Source organism: Phocoena sinus, chromosome 7 (genome assembly GCF_008692025.1).
Source record: "Phocoena sinus isolate mPhoSin1 chromosome 7, mPhoSin1.pri, whole genome shotgun sequence".
In the NCBI taxonomy this organism is placed as follows: Eukaryota; Metazoa; Chordata; class Mammalia; order Artiodactyla; family Phocoenidae; genus Phocoena; species Phocoena sinus.
In genome coordinates, this window is record NC_045769.1 from 56,304,454 (window position 1) to 56,325,646 (window position 21,193).

General features: G+C 42.6%; 2 protein-coding genes and 1 long non-coding RNA gene across 4 annotated transcripts in view; 2 read left to right on the forward strand and 1 right to left on the reverse strand.

Annotated features, from left to right (window-relative positions):
* PDE11A (phosphodiesterase 11A) overlaps nt 1–9,285 on the forward strand; it is a 421,332-nt gene extending 412,047 nt beyond the window's left edge. Inside the window, exon 20 of the mRNA XM_032637562.1 lies at nt 8,554–9,285. Within this exon, the coding sequence (XP_032493453.1) occupies nt 8,554–8,712 (159 nt within the window). The 3' untranslated portion in view covers nt 8,713–9,285. The remainder of the gene's footprint in view (nt 1–8,553) is intronic.
* LOC116756701 overlaps nt 1–21,193 on the reverse strand; it is an 85,726-nt gene that overhangs the window by 9,077 nt on the left and 55,456 nt on the right. Inside the window, exon 3 of one of the 2 annotated variants that reach the window (XR_004350739.1) lies at nt 12,691–12,774. The exons of the other annotated variant lie outside the window; for it this stretch is intronic. This is a non-coding gene — a long non-coding RNA (uncharacterized LOC116756701). The remainder of the gene's footprint in view (nt 1–12,690; nt 12,775–21,193) is intronic. 2 annotated transcript variants of the gene reach the window in all.
* Nucleotides 17,890–20,826, forward strand: TTC30A (tetratricopeptide repeat domain 30A). The gene has a single exon (XM_032637563.1). The coding sequence runs from the start codon at nt 18,092–18,094 to the stop codon at nt 20,087–20,089; it is 1,998 nt and encodes a 665-aa protein (XP_032493454.1). The 5' UTR covers nt 17,890–18,091; the 3' UTR covers nt 20,090–20,826.

Genomic DNA, 21,193 nt, shown 5'->3' on the forward strand with positions numbered 1-21,193 from the left:
GGGTAGAGAGGGCTGCCCGGTGAGTATTAGCAGCAACCTTTTATGCTGGGCAAGTTGAGACTCCCTTATGCCAGCCACCAGTTCAAAGTCTGGTGGGGGGTTTCAATCTCAAGTAATTCCTGGGGGTGACAAAGAACAATAAGGGACCATAGCAAAAGCCCCATGATTTGGAGCTCAGAAACTCCCTCAAATGAGTTTGAGCAGAAATGGGAATTTGTTGGCTCAAGCAACTGGGGAGCTTAGAGGTGCAGTTGACTGGGCAGCAAGTGGCCACATCCAGAGGATTCAAAGGATATCATAAGACAGACACCCCCTTTCCTCTGCCTCCTAGTTATGTTTTGGTTTCATTCTCAACCAAGCTTTCCTCACACATCCTGGCAGCTCTAAGGTCACATGTTCATTCTAGGTATTATCATACCAAAAGAAAGAAGAAAAAGAAAGCCTCAATTCCAACAGTTCTGGGGAAAACCTTGCGAGACCTCTGATTGCCTTAGCTTGAGCCACACCCACATCCACATCCCTACACCAGTCACTGGTGTTGGTCAGGACTGAATTATGCTCCTACTCAGAGCACATGGAGTGGATTGTTACCTGAGGAAGGGTAAAGGGACCTTATATAGCCTCTGCTGTCTACTGCAGTTCCCTTATAATCCACTGCCAAAAAAAGTTAACTCACAACTACCCGATGCAGGGGATCAATTTATTCAAGTATCAAGATGCCTAAATCCTTTGACACCTACACAGGTAGCCATAAAATAGAGACCTACAACCTGATGTCAATTCTCTCAATTAGGAATTGCATACGGCTACTAGTAACAGAGATCCGAAATCACAATAGCTTAAACAAAATAGAAATTTACTTATCTCTCTGATAAAAATAATCCAGAGAAGTCAGTTCTAGGTTGCTATGATGTGGCAGTTCCATAGCCATCAGAGACCCAGTCCCTGTTTATCTTTCCTTAGGGACATGGCTGCCATACTCAAGGTTGCCTCATAGTCCACAATATGGTCACTGTAGCTCCAGCCATCGTGTTAATATTCCAGCAGCAAGAAGGAGATAGGGGCAAGGGCAAAAGGATGCACTTCCCAACCGAATAAACTCCCATTTAAGAGTCTTCTCAGAAGCTCTTTTTTCTGAATTCTGCTTGCACCTCCCTGGCCATTCCTAAGCTTAAGGGAGGGTGGAAGGCAACTAGCAGTCTCTGTTAGAGATAACCACAGTCCTTGTGGAGTAAATGACTCCAATCCCCAATGGGCAGAAGTCATAAGGCTAGAACCTTTTAAACTCCATTGTGTTCTAGCCAGGGAAGAACCCAATAGAACACGGTGCCTGGCACAGGTACATGTGTGACATATATAAACAATTATTACTAATTTTCCATCTTGATCAAGTTACATACTAAAGCTTTATTTTAAAGGTGGTATTTTTAATGTAAATGTCTAAAAACATTTATCCAAAGAAGTCTTGGCTTACTTCTGTGTTCACCATTATTGTTTATTTGTTTTCCAAAGCAAGTTTTAAAAACTGCTGGAAGCCTCCTGTGGCAGTTATACATTATCTTAAGTAATTTAATGCAAATTAATTTTGCACAACCTTGGGTTTCAAAGGCCACTGAACTGGGGAGGGGAGGCGTGAAGTTTGGGGGAATCTGCTTGCTGCCTCCCATCTGGACCCACAGCCAGCTCCGTCTGCTCTCACATGTAGTAACTAACACTTCAGCTACTCCCCTGCCAAACACACCATGTGGAGTTTAGCTTATTTCCTTACTCAGAAAAATGTTAAGATGCATAGAAAGATGTGTATTTCAGGTTTTCTAGAAGACTCAAAGGGATTATTTTAGCATTTCAAAAATTCTGCTTTTGTACCATAACTCAGATTTTCCATTGGCTTTATGGTTCTTTTCTTTTCTGTGTTATTTCTGGCTTTCATTCCCTTTTAATCCCACAATTCTCCTTTTCTGGTAGGGTCTTACAACACATTAATATCATATGGGAGCCACCCAAAGGTTCAGGGTAGAGAGCAGCCAGCTCGGCTGTGTGATTTTGATTGACCAGGATGGCTACAATGAGAGTTGATTGGACAGGACCCAGGGGAGGAAGCAGGGAGCCCAGGTAGGAGCTGCAGGAGGTTAAGGCAGTGGAGAAGTGAGGGCAGCCTGAAGTAGGGTGGTAGGAATGGCACTGGACTGACACACGGAGACAATTTGCAAGTAGGATTGAGAGGACTTGGTGATAGTTTGGAGGCGGTGGAAGAGGCAGAGGTCATGGATGATCCATAGACTGCTGGGTTGGGCAGTTGGGTGGAGAGGTAATGCTTAGTTCCCTGAGGGAGTAAACCTGAGAGCAGAGGAGGGTTCAGAGGAAGGCGATGAGTTCAGTTCAGGACAATTAGTTCACTGGCTCTGACCTTTACAACACAATGGAAGAATAGAAGGTTGACAAGCCAATTGGGATTCTTAGCAACTACAGCATTGCAAACGTGACATGTAAAATTCAGGAATATGTCAGACTCAATGATTAATAATCTTTACCTTTGGAACCAAGAAGGATTAGCAGTTCAGCAGTTCACTAATTTAAAAGTTTGGGTTTGCTGCACAATTAGCCACTTCTCTCTGAAGTCACATAGCTTAAGTAGAAGCCTCCTTGTTTCTTGGAGAGAGGCACTCTTTACACATGTGGCTGGCCAGTCTCGAGAATTCAAGAGAATTTCAGGAGCTGCCACCACTTGCATGCGTTCTTGCCCCTTCTGTTGATGGTGTGAGCAGAGATGACACCAGCTGGTCATGTCTTCAATTACTTTCCTTTTCAAAATACCAACGCCCAAGTCAGCTTCTGGACATTCTCACCCAGGAAGTTAAATAATCATGTTAGAAAGTGATCACATCTTCATTACAGGGATATTGCCTCAAACAAGATATCTGAGAGGGCTCCAAGTTTATTTTCATATTTTATCAAAAAATTGATATTTAAAAAATATTTTAATTTCTTTCTTCTCTGCCATGCATTGTATCTCTTAGTTTCTGATTATTTCTTTTGGGTAAGGTGGGGATGGAGGACAGCAGAAATATAATTCTTATTGTCAACACTCTGGAAATACATGAGTCAACAATAGGAAGTAAAAACCATCTTCCCTCTTTGTCTTTTAAAAAAATAAATAAATAGCCAGCTCAGATAATTTCCTCAAAGTTTTTTAAGGTATTAATGACATAGTTGGACATTTTCAGGGTTCAAGAAAATCTGGTTTTAATTTGGTGGTGTTCCTCTCTCCCCTCTGCAAGACTGTAGGTGCAGGGACCTTTTCTAAGAGCATGGCTTTCTCTGCTTATTCCCCTGTCCCACATCTGCCTCCATCTGTCCAGCAGTTGAGCTCCAAGAAGTGATTGTGGTCAACTAATAAGCACACATGGGGCCAGATGACAGCAGATGTGGATACTGATGGCAGTGGGAAAGCAAGAGTCACACTCCTAGCAGCTTAACAAACTGATAAAAACAAGCTCTCAGCAATAATGGTAATAAGACAGAATACTATATTCATTTCCCAAGGGCTCATTCTCAGGTTGCTTTTACCGCAGGATCTTGTAGCAGGTCAGAACGTACTGACCCCACTCGTCCTGGCCTTACCCCATCCTCCTGCCACTGCTCTGTGGGTGGAGTAGAGGAGGGGTGCTGTTCCCAGAGATGACTGAGCTCAGAGCTAGAGATCCAAAGATACAGGCCTTGATTCCAGTCTCCCTTGGAGCTCATGGGCTAGTACCCAAGACAGAGTTGTTTAAAACCAATTATAGGGACTTCCACTGCTGGACCAGAGTAACAGGGGGAAAAGAAAACCACCAAAAACCAAAACAAACAGAAAAAATACATAAAACAACAGTTTTCAGACACTGGGCTACAGGCAACACAATACAGTGATTCCTGAGAAAGGGGAACAAATGAAATGGGCCTCCAGGTGCCCCCAGCTTACTCCCTGGGGAGGGTGTCCAGGCCACAGCACGGGGAGGGGAACCCAGGCAGAGCTTGATGGTCCCACTGAGACGAGGAGGCAGAGCCAGGAACCTGGGGAGGCCAAGGAGGTGAGAGTCCCCAGGGGAGAGCAGCAGAGAAGAGAGGGCTCCAGAGATCTGCAGAGGCCCTTGAGTCTTCGGTGCTCTTCACCCCAGGCATGTGAGGAAACCACTGGTGCTGGAGAGCACCAGCAAAAAGAAGAAGGCAGAGTAATCCTCAGAGCTCACCCAGGCGGAGGAGTAGTCCGTGGTCCCACCACCCAGAATTTTAGAGAAAAACCCTGAATAGATGAAGTTCTGGGTACAGTTCTCAGAAGATTACTGTCTCGGTAGTGGGGCCAGACTAGCCCTAGACTAAAGCTGCTCTGGACCCACCTAGCAAAGCTTAAAGGCATGCCTCAAAAGGATCGAATTATTATTTCCAAGTAACCATCAAAACTGCATTCTCCAATAAAACTGAGAAATGTTTAAAGAAATTTAAAAAAAGAAAAGAAAAGAAAATCAGGAACCCAACAACATAAAATTCATAATGTCTGATATCCAATCAAGAATTGCCAGGCATGCAAAGAAGCAAGAAATCTGACCCATAATGATGAGAAAAAATCAACCAGTACAGACTAAGAAATGACACAGATCATAGAATTGATAAAGAAGGACATTAAGACATTTATTACATTTTATATGTTCAAGAGAGTAAAGATTGGGCATGAAAAACAGTCATGGAAGATATAAAAAAAGACACAAATCAAACTTCTAGAAATGAAAACTACAATTTTTAAGAGGAAAACTACACTAGATAGGATTCACAGCAGATTAAGCTCTGCAGAAGAAAAGTTCAGTGGCATAGCAATAGAAAACTGGAAGTTGATCCCTCTCCTCTCTATATACTCCAGACACTGATTTCTACACAGTGTGATTAGTCTCACTCAAGCAGTATCATAATAATGTTGTTCCACAAGGTTCTGCTTTCACTCCCTCTCTGAAAGAAACACTACAAATGATGAGGGAATCAACCTAATTATACATATATACATTATATATATATATATATATATATATATATATATATTCTATGTATTTATGCTTACATAGGCATAAAATGTTTATTGAAGGAAACTCAAGAAACTGGTAACATCAGTTGCCTCTAGGGAAGGAAACTAAGTCTCTGGGGCAGGGATGAAAGGAGATTTTAACACTATGTTTTGTACCCTTTGTATTCATTGGACTAGTGAATGTGTTACTTATTTAAAATAAATAAAATATGGAATCAACTGTACGTGCTGGTCACAAGTGGACTCAACAGTGGAGTGTGAAAGGAATGAAGAAGCAAGTGGCCCCTCAGCCACCTGGATGACTAGGTGCCCAGGGCTGTGTCCCACGTCAGGGCAAGTATCCAGGGTCCTGTTTGTCATGGGCCAGGGCTGGGGAGCTGCAGTGAGCTTGGGAGTCTCAGTGATATCCATACACAGCCCAAGTTGGGTTTTGAGGTCAGTAAATCAACCCTAACCTACACTTGGGCAGCACATGAGTCATCAGCCTACTGCTCAGCAGATTCGAGTTTAAAGGGAGAGCACCCCCCAAAAAAGGGAGAGCGCCCCCCCAAAAAGGGAGAGCGCCCAAGGATTAGAACCATCAGGTCGATTACAGGGATATAGTTTTCAGCTCAGTATAAAAGAACAACATTCTAAAATCAGAACAAAGAGTAAACTGACACCCCCAGCCAGGGAGGTAGTGAGTTCACTGCCTCCGGACTTAAACACTGAATGGTCACCCCACGGGGATGTCACGGAAGGGACTCAGCGTCCTGTGGTGGATGGTGCCACACACATAACCTTTAGAGTCCCTCTGTGTGTACAGGGAGAGTGGGCAGACGGGTGATGTGTCCCCTTTCTTTTTTTTTTTGGCGGTACGCGGGCCTCTCACTGCTGTGGCCTCTCCCATTGTGGAGCACAGGCTCCGGACGCGCAGGCTCAGCGGCCACGGCTCACAGGCCCAGCGGCTCCGCAGCACATGGCATCTTCCCAGACCGGGGCACAAACCCGTGTCCCCTGCATCGGCAGGCGGACTCCCAACCACTGCGCCACCAGGGAAGCCCCCCTTTCTCTTTTGCTAAGAGTAGAGTTAGTCAAACGAGACAGAGACCAGTAGCATTTGCACAGAACTCATCGGGTGTCGCTCGCTGATTGTTTGTAGGAATACCCATATCTTTCTAAATACTGGTAGCAATTCTCTTGCTGATGGTACATTGCACGTAATCACCGTAAACCTTGGAATTTAGGTTTGTGGATAATCCCTTGCCTTCCTAATATTCTAATAGCTCCCTATTCTTCCAGCTAACTGCATTTATATAACAAATTTATAGTGTAAGAATAATTCTTCAAGATGAGATTCTTGCTGCCTTTGCCTAGAACCAACACCTGACTAGAGGAAAACGATATTCCAGTGTGGCAAGTCTGTGTTTAAGGAGAATATGAAATAAAGAGAAGGAATTCTGAGAAATAATGTACCCCCCCCCAAATTTTTTTATTCAACACAAAGAAAGGAAGACAGAGAACAAAGAGCTAGATAAAGGAAAGCAATCTGTTTGGGGCTAAGCCGAATAAACTTAAATAGTTTAAGGAATAAATTGGTGGAGTAATTCGAATCATGGGCAGGTGCTATGAACGTAATTTAGTAAACGCTCGGGAACCTGCCAAGGAAGAGAAAATGTGTTGCTTTTGAGATCATTTCCCAGAAGCTTCATAAAAGAAAAACTGATTACAGGAATTTAATAAGTAAAACAGAGCCAGAACTATAGTAATCAAATGAGTTTTTAATTACATTTCATGCAGAAAAAAATTCCAATTTGTGCTCCTGGGATTAAAAAAAAAATAAGTTCTAGAGAAATGCTTTTGTGGCAGGAAAATAACATAAACACTAATTTCCATAGGAATACAGTAGTCAGTTTAATTAAAAGGCTTGATCAGAGCGAAGAGGAGCCAGTGCCAAACTATACTAAAAACCATGGCATTCGTCCCCACCTCTTACACTATTGTCTAAATAAAAACACTGCATTAAGCAGAACACAGGCACCTGCATTTTTCTCATGGATGTAAAGGGGATTTTGATCACTACCTGAGTTATTATGTTGCTGTGATTTATTATCATATGGCATAACAAATACATCTGGTTTCAAATTAGACGTTGTTGCTTGGTGTGATAAACATCGCTTATAAAAGCGAGAACATGCTGTGTTTAAGGGACACGAGTGTGAGGGGACACTGCCACGGTGGAGCGCTCGCCGCTCTACAGGATCCTTGCGTATTCTGGGCTTTCAAACCCCCGCTTACCTTACATCTAGTTACACTTCACTTGTATCCCTGAAACTCCCAGAGCGGAGGGTTATTTGAGGGGATACTTCAGGTCCTCCTAACAGGTGGTTTGCAGTCATGCTTAGGGATTATCCTCAACAGAAAGAACTATTATTCTTCCTGTGGAGGACTTCGCTCTGGAGTACCCGCTAACTACGGGTCCGGCTTGGAGAAGGCTTTTCAGGAGGTGTCCTGCAACCACGGTGGTTTAGTCACCGGTCACCTTTTGTTCCCCTTGTGATGAATGAGACACACCTGCAGGGTGTCTCCATGGGACTGGGAGTATAATCTCTGGCCACAGAACGCTGACCAAGGCATTAAGCGGGACCATTTCCTTTCCAGGGGCTAAAGCCCCGCATCCCCATGATCCCTGTTTCATTCATTGCTTTGTTCCCCCAGAGGAGTGATCCACATTTTGTGAGGCTGAAAGTTTGTACCATTTGGGAGTTGGGGACCCTTTTTTAAAAATAACACAAAATTAAGTGCAAAAAAGAAATATTTAGAAGGGTCTCCTAAAAGTGAGGACCCTGAACCCTGAGCTTCCTTAGCCTTGTGGTCAGTCGGCCTCCAGCCCCACCCTACATTTTCTCTCCCTTCTCTCTCCTGCACCCCTCCATCTGTCCCTCCCTTCCACACCCCTTTTTCTTTTCTCTCGTGTCTATTTCCATGCATATTCTCATGGTGATCTGTACATTTAGCACAGTCCCCAGATCCTGTGCTTTAAAAATGAGCTCCTCTCATCTCAGGATTTCACCTGGCCTTTCTCATTCAAGTGAGTCCACCCAGAGTCATCTCTGGTGGAGCAAATGGTAGGTTTATTTTGTAAAATTTCAGTTCCTCATCTATTGAGATCTGGAGCTCTCCCTAGCAGGAAAAGATACACATACTAGTAGACCGTGTGAGCTGCATATTTTGTTTCCTGTTTGATGTGAATTTAAAACAGGATCATAATCAACTTGGCTGGCACCCCCTGGAGGAGTGCACAGACATCTGTCTTATTTTTTTCATTTTCTATATAAGCTCTATTAATACAACACAGTGGTGCTAAGTGCATATTTTCTTCTTATAAATAGCTCACGTTTACCAAAATAATCACTTTCATTTCTTACAGCCAGTTGCCATTCTCCTCACAGCAGAAACCTAGAAAATCATGGCAGTGACTCCGGTTCCTCTCTCCCCCCACCTGCTTTGTTATATTTTAGGCATTGGTGAAGGTCAATGTGAAACTGAAGCCGATGCTGGATTCAGTAGCTGCCAACAGAAGTAAGTGGGAAGAGTTACACCAGAAAAGGCTGCTCATCTCTTCGGCTGCCTCTGCCCCCTCTGTCAATCTCATGGTGACAGGAGATGACAGAGACTAACCCTCCAGGTCAGCCGCAGCTGTGAAATGACTGCGTCCTCAAGAGCAGCTTCGGGTCCAACCACAGCATTCTTTTGTTCCTTTAAGCTCAAACAGACATAAAGTCTCAGGGTTGTGCTGGGAAGCATGCCTGGGCTTTCACCTTGCAGTGTGGTGCCAGCAGAAAGGACAGAGGAGGAGGTGGGGCAGGGAGCACATGCCCCAGGACGCTCACCTCTCCCTGATGAACACACATGGGCTGAGATGAAGGTTCTGGGCAGCGGGCCACTTGGGTCCAGGACCTGAGGACGGTTGGCGCTGCTCACTCTGAGCCGAGGGAATGTTGAACAGTGAAGGCGTCATTAGCGCTGCTTCATGTTGTGTATGGCTGTTCTGTTTGTTACAAGCCAAACAACGCCTGCTTTTGCATCCTCTCCTGAGCTCCCCCTTCTGCGCCAGGCTGTCCCAAGCATCCCAATTGGTATTCTGTAGAGATATCTTATTTTTAATCCTAAAGCTTCTTAATGATGGATCAGAGCCTTTAGAATCGCCTACCTAAAAGAGAAACTATATTATCCTTACAAAAACCAGCCATTCCCAGTTTCCCTAAAAGGTCTATAGTAGGAAGACAGCAAATGTGTTTGTCTGATTGGCGTTTAGGACAAGATTCGTAACATTGTATTGGGATTGTGGTTCCCCTTTTTCAGTTTTTTAATTCAACCTTCATTGTAGACCAAGTCTTCTCCCAGAAGGAATGGATTAATAGACTTAAAGTAAGGGTGAAAGGAAATCTATAGGTGGATTTAACGCAAATGACACATGAACATTCAGAACTATTTCCAGCAGTGAGACATTTCATAGGATGCAGCAGAGCCACGGAGAATGATCACTGACTACCTGTAGCTCCTAGTGATGAGTTTCAGTATAAAATGTAAGGTTACTACCAGTGCCAACCTAAAGCCAAATGGAAAGGTCCCCAATTTTGATTTTCCTTAAGTGTAAGATATAATGCTTGAAAGATTAAGAAACAACAGTCTAGGCAGAGAACAGATATTCTATAGAAAGCTAGGTTTATAGTAGATAGAATAAGCTATATTAAATAGATGCAATGACTAGAAAGCTGAGAGACTGAGGACATGGTATGCCTTATCCAAAGAACGCTGGGCCAGAAGCTATACTTGTACCCTAGGTTTGGCACTATTCACTGGATGGCTTTAGACAAGTCACTTAACTTCTCCCAGCCTTTTTCCTCATTTGTCAAACGAGATTACACTAGGAAATTATTTTCAAACATGATTTAACCTTAGAACTCTTTGTTCAAATAAATCTTACAAAGAATCCCCAAGACATAAAACATCTAAAAGCCCAAGTCCTCAGTTTGAAGCTGGGTTGGGAGAGCCAGAGCCCCTACAAATCCTCATTTCTTTGATTACATACCTAGTAGCCCATAATTGGGCTCTGAGGAGTTTGAAAATCTCTGGACCAGATGAACCTTGAAGTCCATTCCAGCTCTAAAGAATCTAAAATTTACAAACCAGTTTTGTTCTTGTTGTTGCTCGTCAGTGTCAGTTATTAACTTTACTACTCAGAGGAACAGGGGCCAAGTTCCACCAAGGACATTTTTTTCCTGGCGCATAGTAGACATCTGGGAAATGTTTAAAGAATGGGTAGATTAAAGTACCAAAACAGAAGTAAGGGACGAGCAGGTACCCATGGGGTAAAAGGAAGATTCTATATGGGCAGAACTAGAGGAAAAGAAAATTATAAACCAGGCAAATGGGAGGAAGAGGAGGAGGAGAGGGAAAAAGAGGAGGAGGAGGGGAAGCAAAAGAGAACAGCTAACAAGGAAGAGATGGGGACCGAGGCAGGTGGTAAGAGAACTGATAAAGGGAAGGTGAACATCAATCCAAAGAAAAATGTCATATCTTCCCCAAAAAATGAGGGTACAGAATCCTATCATCAATTGCCTAGAAAAGAGAGAAACTTGAGCAGGGAGGGGGTTGACAAAAGAGAGAAGGAAGGAGTAGGAACCCTAAAAACTAATGTTCCCAGCTACCTTTTACAGCTGTCTCTGCAGGGAAGACTGTAGAAACTAGAGGAGAGAATGAGTGCAGGAAAAATTGCCTCCACGGAGCAGGTAAGAGGAGGTTGTTCAGATTTATGGATTTTATTAAGCCAGTTTTCTGAATCACTCTGCTATAAAGGAAAACAGCTTCTGCCGGGCTGGTCTCCTCCTTCAGGTGAGGAACAAAGGTTGGGGGGGGGGTGGAGGTAGGGACAGACTCTGGTCGTGTGTCTGCAGCTCAGAAGCACTGCAGGTGTTCCTAGCTATTGTGTCACATCATGTTTATATCACAAGTGGGAATTGAAAATCAGTCCATGTGAGGCAGAGATGAACCCACATCTGTCATCCTCCCCAACGATAAATAAATAAATAGCCCAGACAGACGAATGCCATTGTATCTAGAGCAAAATTTGAAAGCATGTGCTTTATGATAAACTAGACCCAGGGTCCAATGGAGACTGCAGCTAGCTACACGCACTGTGGCTACCCTGAACGTTGATGCTGCATATTGCTAAGGGGAATGTAATTTATAGCACAAACTCTAACGGCTTCCACTAAGGTTGAGTTTTCCTCTCATTTTCTTGCCGTTTTATTGGCTCACTGCATGGTTGCCAATAGCAACACCCACTGGTAGCAAGAGCAGCTCAACACCATTGCAACCTGCCATACAGTGGAGCCCTGACAATGTCAACCATCAATCAAGCAGCTGTTTGTAATTGCCTCCATCTACTATTTCTCCTGTCTCGAGGTATCTTTCCTATTGGGGTCAAAATTCAGAAACTGCTGACTGTCTCGAGGTATCTTTCCTATTGGGGTCAAAATTCAGAAACTGCTGACTAATGCCCCAGTCTGTTCCTCCACAACCATGAAACAGTAGAAAAGAGGGTAGCAGCCTCCCTGGTGCCAACAACCCAGAGGGTTAGAGGTTGAACTCTTGGGCGTTTGAGGTATTTTTAATCCCTTTTCTAATGTATAACTTTCCACGAATTGGGGGTACCCATATAATCTGCTTTTCCAAAATAGAGAAATTTTCCCAATCCTTATTATTGTTTACTTCCTATTGGAGGAAGGCATTTGAAATGTGAGCCTTCTTATAAAACCTACAACTGACCAGATTATGTGCGCTTCCTCAGGTCTCTTGGCATTAATGGTTGAAATGACTTCATCCTACTTTCTCCATGAAGTGTATTTTTTTCAGGCAGGCTATTTATAATTTTATTAGTCAGTATGTGGAGAATACATGCACAACCTACAATGTAACTGGCAATCCCAGCCAGGAGGGATGGCTTGGCAAACTGTAAAGGGCACTACCCCAGTGCACAGTGGATGGGGCTCCCCCAAGCCTGGCCATTGGCCAGACCTGTTATTTTGGGACTCTCAGGTCTTGGGTTTTCCACTTATAAAAGCACTGACTTTTATTCAGTTTATTTCTGCACCAAAGGACCAAGCTGTATTTAACTTTAAAAACTTCTCAAAAAAGATAGGAGCAAAGAGGTCATCTCCTCACTAAAGACAAAATAAAAAGTTACATATATGGAGTCGATATAAAAACAACCTTATCACAGATATGTCTGAGCCTGCCTCTAGTGATCATGAAAGACATGGTCATCAGTACATGGTTATAGGTACAAAAATATACCCTTTTATTTCATAACTTTAGATTATCTCATTTCATAGATATCCCATAAATGGTAGTCAGTTTAATTTACAATTTATAAAGTGAGTCAAAAGAAGTTAAAATTGCATGTGTGCTTTCTGTTTCTAAAATCTAAGCTGTCTACCCATTTCCAGGTATTTTATATTTGCATACTCATTGGGTTGGGTTGGAAATAATCTTTAAAATTTTGTTAGTGAAATAACATTATCTAATATTAATGCTACAAGAATTCAGTTGCTTTTTCATGTATCAAAATTTATCATATTTGATCCACTTACCTGAAGTCGTTAAACAGAGTCTGCTCAATTTACTTTGTGGTAGAATTATTTTAAAATCCATTTTTCCTGCTGACTCTTAATGAACTGCACAAAGATAAAATACAATTTCATCCCCATTAATAGTGTGAAAAACTCCTCTCAAGCAGGACAGAAATCTAAATATATTAAGGGAAGATTTACATCTAAAGAAAAATGTTTTGTCTGGAAGTAAACACTCATAAAGGATTCATTAAAGCAAAAGTGCAAAACCTAATTTGGGACCCTAAAAACTCTGGCAATGCCAGTGAAGTTTCATTGTCTGCTTCAGAATAACAGTCTCTGAAACTGTTGTTCTGCCGCGTGCTGTAAAGAACTCCCAAAACTCAAATGTCACAGGAAATTTAAAGGTTGAGTCTGACTACAAGAAGGCCAAAACTTCGTAAGTTTCTTAAGTGAGCAATAATAGAATAAAACACATAGATGGCAGAAATAAAGTGGTGTGTCTGGGGAATTTCATGTTGAGTACTTGGATTTAACAATGCCTGAGGTCCTGCTTACATCGCTTGTGTACCTTTTCCTCAACTAGTAATTTGGAGTTGTACATCTTTTCTAATTTAATTTTGAATGTTCTTGCATATTTAGTCCATCTCTCAACAGTGCTAAAGATAAGTTATTTATCTGTGTAGCATATCTCTACCAATGTCATTGAATATATACACTGGCACAGAAATATGTTTGTTTTATTAAGTAAATGAAGTATTTGCTATAAATACTTTGTGTTCATTTGCTGTGTGTGTATGTCTGTTTAGAATCTCGATTATTTTTTTCTTTAGATTTAGATTAAATCATATTTAGATGAATTTTAAAAAACACAAACAGCATTGTATGGGAACAGGAGTTTAGGTTTTGGCTAATCTCACTCCCTTGGTGAAAAGTGCTTTTGCCATTTTATTTTGATGTACAATCATCTAAAAAGGATCCCCTACTGATTTGCTTCCTAATTATTATTGTTTTACACAAAAGAAGGGAAATATGTCTTCAACTAAGTTGTCTCACGTCACTCCATTTGTGTAGATTTCCCAAGCTGAGGTGTCATTTTAAGAATACTACATTATAGACTGTTTGCCCATTTCACAAGCATCTAATCCATGATTTTGAAACTGCTTTAAGAGACCTAAATATCTTTGTTTTTAATAAAATGCTTAAAGTTTAACTAAAGCTCCGGAATAATCTTTATTTCTCTTAGGAAGGACGATTTAAGGACTGAACGAGGCAAGCATGCATCTGAATACCTACGATTTAAATTCTGACTGTCAATTTAGCCCATTAACCTTGTCCTGATCTGTGATGTTTGCCTGTGTGAGAGGGATAGTAGGACAGCCCTGTCCACGGAACATTTTAAAGATGACAAAAGGTTCTTTGAATTATTGAGGCTTTTCTGGAGGGATAAGAGTCTGCAGCCCAATGCAGACGGGTTCCTGTGTCTGTTACAGATTGCTCAAATTTGCGTGGGCAATTACACAGGGGGATCGCATCGATGCAGGGCCTCCAGCCACTGATGCCATACAATTACACAACGGCTTCGGTGCTTAAACTTTAAAATTCTTACACCATTGTGCCTGTTCTATTAGAACTGCAGCAAATGATCCAAAGCCAATTCAAATGACTGGAGAGGAGGTGCTCAGGGGGAGAGGGAAGAGGTGCAGTGTGGCCCCTACTGGCCAGCTTAAGCAATCACCAACCCGCCCCCCCCCCCCCCCCCCCCCCCCCCCCCCGCTGAGACGACCACAGGCTTCTTTGTGCTTTTCAGTCCATGCTTTTCAAGTGAGGCCAACAGTTAAAATTACCTAATTCACAGAAGGGCCATGAGGATTAATGAGGGAAGTTAGGCAAAGCAGGATCTGGTCCTGGTACAGAAAGTCCTGCATAAACACAGGGGCTTAGAGTAGCTCTTTGTTTGGATGGTTGATTGATTTCTTTAAATGTCAATATCCACAGTTGTGCCTTCTCTGGTAATTCCATTTATAAACCATGTTACTGTGCTCTTCCTAACAAGTTAATTTAGGTAATAACACCACAAGCCTCCAAATATAAGCTACTTGATTTTTTTTTAAAGGTATATCCAAGAAGGAAATCTAATTAAAATATTAATAAAGCTGGAACTGCCAGTGAAAGGAGAATTCATAATGAGGTTAAATGTCTTACCATCTGAGCATAAATGTTCCCAAATATTGATTTGGTATACAATTTTTCCAAAACTTAAAAGATTAAACAGATGATCCTAAAAGTCAATCAGTTACATTATCAATTTGACACTAATTTATTCTTTCTGCCTTCTTTATGGTGGAAGATTGGGGGGTGGGAAGGAAGAAGCAAGGGGACTGAACCACCAAACTGGCCATCCTGAAGAAAATGGCCTAGAATGAAAGGGAAGAGAAATAACAGCTGGAAAATGGTTTTGCAGAAGGTCTTTCTTTAACAAGGAAATTGTCTGACCACAGCTGTGGTTGTTGAGATGTTCATAAATTACCAATGTTTACCAACAGGAAGCAATTACATTTAGAGGATAAATAAGAAAACGTAACTTCCAACTAGTTTTAAAAGAGAATGTCAAATAGATTACACATACAAATAGAATATGGAATTTGGTCATCTCACATTTTGACAGGCAGAAACATAAGCATGTTAAGAACTTTTAACTCCCATACATTGTGCCCGAATGGAATTCTTCTACATGGTAAACATGCCTCCCTTTATGCAGCAAAATCCACCCTGAGCCCAACACTGCTTTCCTAAAGTCTAATTCCTTTCAATAAGGCACTAAATCTTTTTATTGCAACCACAAAATTCTTTCTTATTGCTAGAAATGGTACAATACACTAACTTTTTTGATACATGCTCCAGCTTTCCAAGATTCTGTTGGAAACAAAATGATCCTTTCTGACATTTTATAATATTCCACCCCATTTACTGCTTTCCAGAATTTCTATCATTAATTAAAGGGCCTTCTTTCACCATCCCCCTCCCAAAAAAACCCTAATCTATTCCCCAACTGCCTGTCATAGACTAAATAAAAGTCAGTCTATCACAGCAGCAGGGATGGTCATGCCAATTTCACAGCGTGATTTGTGCACTCATTTTATTTTGCAAATGACCCTGCCCTCCATCTGTCTAAGCCGAATGTCCTGCTTTTTCCAAGCCAGGCCTCAGGAGCAGCAGCACATGAAGTAAGGAGGAAGGCACAGAACGTCTCCCTCCTGCCCGCTTCAGCAGCCACACTCACAGACAGGTACCAGCACAAAGAGGGGAACCTCAACTGATGCCTGTAGGGATTGGAGAAATTTGGGGGACAGCAGAGATTCCTTCTATTTTGCTTACATTCCCAAGAAGCCATTTGAAGGTGAATGCTTTCATGGTGCGAATACAACTCTGAAAATCAGACTGATAAAGATATAAAAGGCAATTTCCCATTTCCATGTTCTGTCATGTTACCTTGATTTGCAATAGCACCTCACCCAAAGTATCATGTCATACATAAGGATTTTAAAATAAATACTGAGCCTGAGTTTCCAAGAGACAAGTGTAGTCAGGCAGCCATAAAGGTGAAGATCCTCCCCCAGCCACCTACCCACTCCCCAATTACTGAGAGGCACTAGCAAGCATCCCTCAACCCACATACCTCCCTGAGTTGAAGGCCCTAAAAGAGTGCACCCAGAGATCAGGTTGAAAGAAGCCCCGGAATAGAGTTATGGTGGACCCCATCAGCTGCTTTCTCTGGGGATCTTAGGTGGGCCAGAATGCCACTCAACCCGTCTGAAATGGGTACAGTTTGTCCCTTTCTCAGTATTCATGAAGTGGAAGGTTCCTTGTCTGGTCCCACCCAGAAGGACAGACCTCTGTCAATTTCTCAGCAGGGAAGACTGAATGAGTATATAAAGTCAGTTGCTTTATGATACAAGCAATCACATGCCTGCAGAAGTCCCCTACCAGCTATACTGGGTGACTAGGAACTATACCACCCCCACTAGTTATTTCCTAACACCTGCTCACAGCTGCAAATCAGATCTGGAAGTTCAAATTTCTACTGCCCACACCAAGTTGGTTCGTTGTTTTAATGGAGGAAAAAAAGACACTAATGTTCCAGAATACAATGTGGCAGCAAACACTGGGCCTTTACAAACTCATCTATAGGAAATAAATGGAATAAGTTACAAGCAGTCACTATTTCCTACTGAAACTATCTGCTGGATGTCATGGCACTGCTGCTACCTAGCTGTGTGGTCTTGAGCAAATTATTTAAAACTTTCTAGTGCACAGATTCCATATCTGTAATATACAGATCACACGGTGGTCATTAAGATTAGAAATAATCTTAATGTTTAAATTGTCTTAGGGACATACATATGGTTGGTGTTGGCTCTGGAATTTATACATAGAAAAGATGTTATGGGCAGCAAAAGGACTTGAATTGAAGCCTTTAAGTATATAGCAAAGACATAATTTTATTCGTACGCCGTTTATCTTAGATACTAGATAGTCCAAGGCAGATCATGGACGACCAATGGAGATGCAGGGAGATCAAGGAACACTGGTTTCTTATTTGTAGTGAAAGTTGGAGGGCCAGGCCAATAGATATGGCCAAGATTAAACGCTAACATCTGTTCAGTAATAACTGTTTGGGGTGAGGGGGGAACGCCTGGATCTAAAATTAAACGTCTCCCAATACCAGATAATATTCACAAAACCATTTATCATCGTTAATTTGTGGAAACGATAAAAATAAGAACTATTATTACCCTCTGCATTTATGTCTTAGACAGTGTGCCCTCAAGGCAGCTTAAAAAGAGAGGCTACTCTAATTCCAGGAGAATGCCAAAGAGATATTCCACCTTTTCCTTCCCATTAAAAAACAAAAACAAACCGCGAAACGACGCCATTAGTATGCACTGCAAAGTGTATAAGGCTAAAAAAGCAAGGGATTTCAGACCGCAAATCTTTCTTCGCCGCGCCGGAGACAGGTGACACAGCAGGCAGCCAGCAACTCTCAATCAACCGCAACACTAAAGAAAGGCAAGTGAAACCTCATCTCCCGGCAACCGAGGGTCCGTCCCGCAAAGACTACGCCTCCCAGAGTGCAGCGCGGCCACGTTCCGACGTCAGCGCCATCGGACCAGTGCATGCCGGGAAGTAGAGTTTCCGTTTTTGAATTGCCACGAGGCCTTTCATCTCTCTTGCTGGACTCACGACCTTCGCAGCCCAGAGTCTTCGAGGGCCAATACAGTAGTTTAATGATTCACCTCAGTGATTCCTTTATATTCCTTACAGAGTTTTTCCGTTGCAAAGCAATATCCGGACAAACAGCCTTCCGTTTCCGGTTGGCATGTTGCCGTGGTAACTGGGACGCACAGCCGCGGAGAAGGTTATGGCGGGGCTGAGCGGTGCGCCCATCCCCGACGGGGAGTTCACCGCGGTCGTGTACCGGCTCATCCGGGATGCCCGCTACGCCGAGGCCGTGCAGCTGCTGGGCGGAGAGCTCCAGCGGAGCCCGAGGAGCCGCGCCGGCCTGTCGCTGCTGGGCTACTGTTACTACCGCCTGCAGGAGTTCGCGCTGGCCGCCGAGTGCTATGAGCAGCTGGGCCAGCTGCACCCGGAGCTGGAGCAGTACCGCCTGTACCAGGCCCAGGCCCTGTACAAGGCCTGCCTTTACCCAGAGGCCACCCGCGTCGCCTTCCTCCTCCTGGACAACCCCGCCTACCACAATCGGGTCCTCCGTCTCCAAGCCGCGATCAAGTACAGCGAGGGCGATCTGCCCGGGGCCAGGAGCCTGGTGGAGCAGCTACTGAGTGGGGAAGGAGGAGAAGACAGCGGGGGCGAGAACGAGCTCGATGGCCAGGTCAACCTGGGCTGTTTGCTCTACAAGGAGGGACATTATGAAGCCGCGTGTTCCAAGTTCTCTGCTGCCTTGCAGGCTTCGGGCTACCGGCCTGACCTTTCCTACAACCTGGCTTTGGCCTATTACAGCAGCCGGCAGTATGCATTCGCGCTGAAGCATATCGCCGACATTATTGAGCACGGCATCCGCCAGCACCCAGAGCTGGGTGTGGGCATGACCACCGAGGGCATTGATGTTCGAAGTGTTGGCAACACCTTAGTCCTTCACCAGACCGCTCTGGTGGAAGCCTTCAACCTCAAGGCCGCCATAGAATACCAACTGAGAAACTATGAGGTGGCCCAGGAAACCCTCACAGATATGCCTCCGAGGGCAGAGGAAGAGTTAGACCCTGTGACCCTGCACAACCAGGCGCTAATGAACATGGATGCCAGGCCTACAGAAGGGTTTGAGAAGCTACAGTTTTTGCTCCAACAGAATCCCTTTCCCCCAGAGACCTTTGGCAACCTGTTGCTGCTCTACTGTAAATATGAGTATTTTGACCTGGCAGCAGATGTCCTGGCAGAGAATGCCCATTTGACTTACAAGTTCCTCACACCCTATCTCTATGACTTCTTGGATGCCATGATCACTTGCCAGACAGCTCCTGAAGAGGCTTTCATTAAGCTTGATGGGCTAGCAGGGATGCTGACTGAACAGCTCCGGAGACTCACCAAACAAGTGCAGGAAGCAAGACACAACAGAGATGATGAAGCTGTCAAAAAGGCAGTGAATGAATATGATGACACCCTTGAGAAGTATATTCCCGTGCTGATGGCCCAGGCCAAAATCTACTGGAACCTTGAAAATTATCCAATGGTGGAAAAGATCTTCCGCAAATCTGTGGAATTCTGTAATGATCATGATGTGTGGAAGCTGAATGTGGCTCATGTTCTGTTCATGCAGGAAAACAAATACACAGAAGCCATAGGTTTTTATGAGCCCATAGTCAAGAAGCATTATGACAACATCCTGAATGTCAGTGCTATTGTGCTGGCTAACCTGTGTGTTTCATATATTATGACAAGTCAAAACGAAGAAGCTGAGGAGTTGATGAGGAAGATTGAAAAGGAGGAAGAGCAGCTCTCCTATGAGGACCCAGATAAGAAAATCTACCATCTCTGCATTGTGAATTTGGTGATAGGGACGCTCTATTGTGCCAAAGGAAATTATGACTTCGGTATTTCTCGGGTTATCAAAAGCTTGGAACCTTATAATAAAAAACTGGGAACTGATACCTGGTATTACGCCAAAAGATGCTTCCTGTCATTACTAGAAAACATGTCAAAGCACATGATTGTGCTTCGTGACAGTGTTATTCAAGAATGTGTCCAGTTTCTAGAACACTGTGAACTTTATGGCAGGAACATACCTGCTGTTATTGAACAACCCCTGGAAGAAGAAAGAATGCATATTGGAAAGAATACAGTCACTTATGAATCCAGACAACTAAAAGCTTTGATTTATGAGATTATAGGTTGGAATATGTAGTAATGTCTAATAATGGCTTTTATCCAAATGGCTCTGTTAACTATACATATTTGCAACTCTTTTATCTGTGTTTGTCCTTTGGCATCTTCACATTTGTTATACGTTGAAATTTGTACACTTTAAAATTATAATTAAAATAATTTTGATGTATCTTTTGAGAAACCTCACAAAAGAATTATAATAAAAAGAACTTGAACCCTAGAAGGATTTATGAAAAATTCAAAAATGAATGGGGAAGTGTGTCTAATAGTATTTGTATTGCCTATGTTCTCTCTCCATTGTATCTTTTGTGTTTTGCTATGTCCTGAAAAAATCCTGCATGAGAAGATTATATCATCCAGAGACCAGGCACTATCAAATCCAGAACTCGGTTAATGTATAGAACATCTGGACATTAATAATAGGGTTTCACATTATACTTCAACAATTTACCCTTAAGTAACACTAATTAGTAATGCACACATTTTGCATAGATTTTAGTATGTCTTGGCAGAATTTTCCAATACAATTGTAATGCTTTATCTAACAAGAATTCCTTATGTTCTAAATTTTTTTTAATCTGTAAGATTCAGTAGGAAATCTTGTGCCATAGTAAAACTATGGTGCTATGGTGTGGAGACAATAAACAATTGACCAATTTCTATGGTTTTCTTGTGTCCATTTGTGAATAATTTGAATATATAATCTTAGTCTTTGCATAACTGATCTTTAACAGTGATTAATAACAAGTACCCTTAGAACTCGGTTCTTAGTTCTTGTTTCTACTTAAGACACATTAATACTGGACTTTGTTTTTATGTTGTAGCCTTTTGGAAAAGGAAAAATATTCTATGCTATTCCAATGACCCTATCAAACTCTCCTACTCATACCATAGAATGGTATCAATGGATTCTGAAAACTTATCTGTTAAATTCATAATGCCAGTTTCATAGTCAAAACTCAATAGTGTTTGGGGGTTCTCACTGTGAACCCCACTCATTCTGCATAGACATTTAATTTTCTGTAAGCTACAAGAGATTTACTGTTTGTTTCCCCAACCCCTTACACCTTTGCTCTTCATAAAAGTAACTGCCATGCTCACTTGATCTGGTTTAGAAAAAGTC

Excerpts from the sequence above, each read along its gene's own strand:
- TTC30A (XM_032637563.1), top strand. The coding sequence starts at position 18,092 with ATGGCGGGGCTGAGCGGTGCGCCCATCCCCGACGGGGAGTTCACCGCG.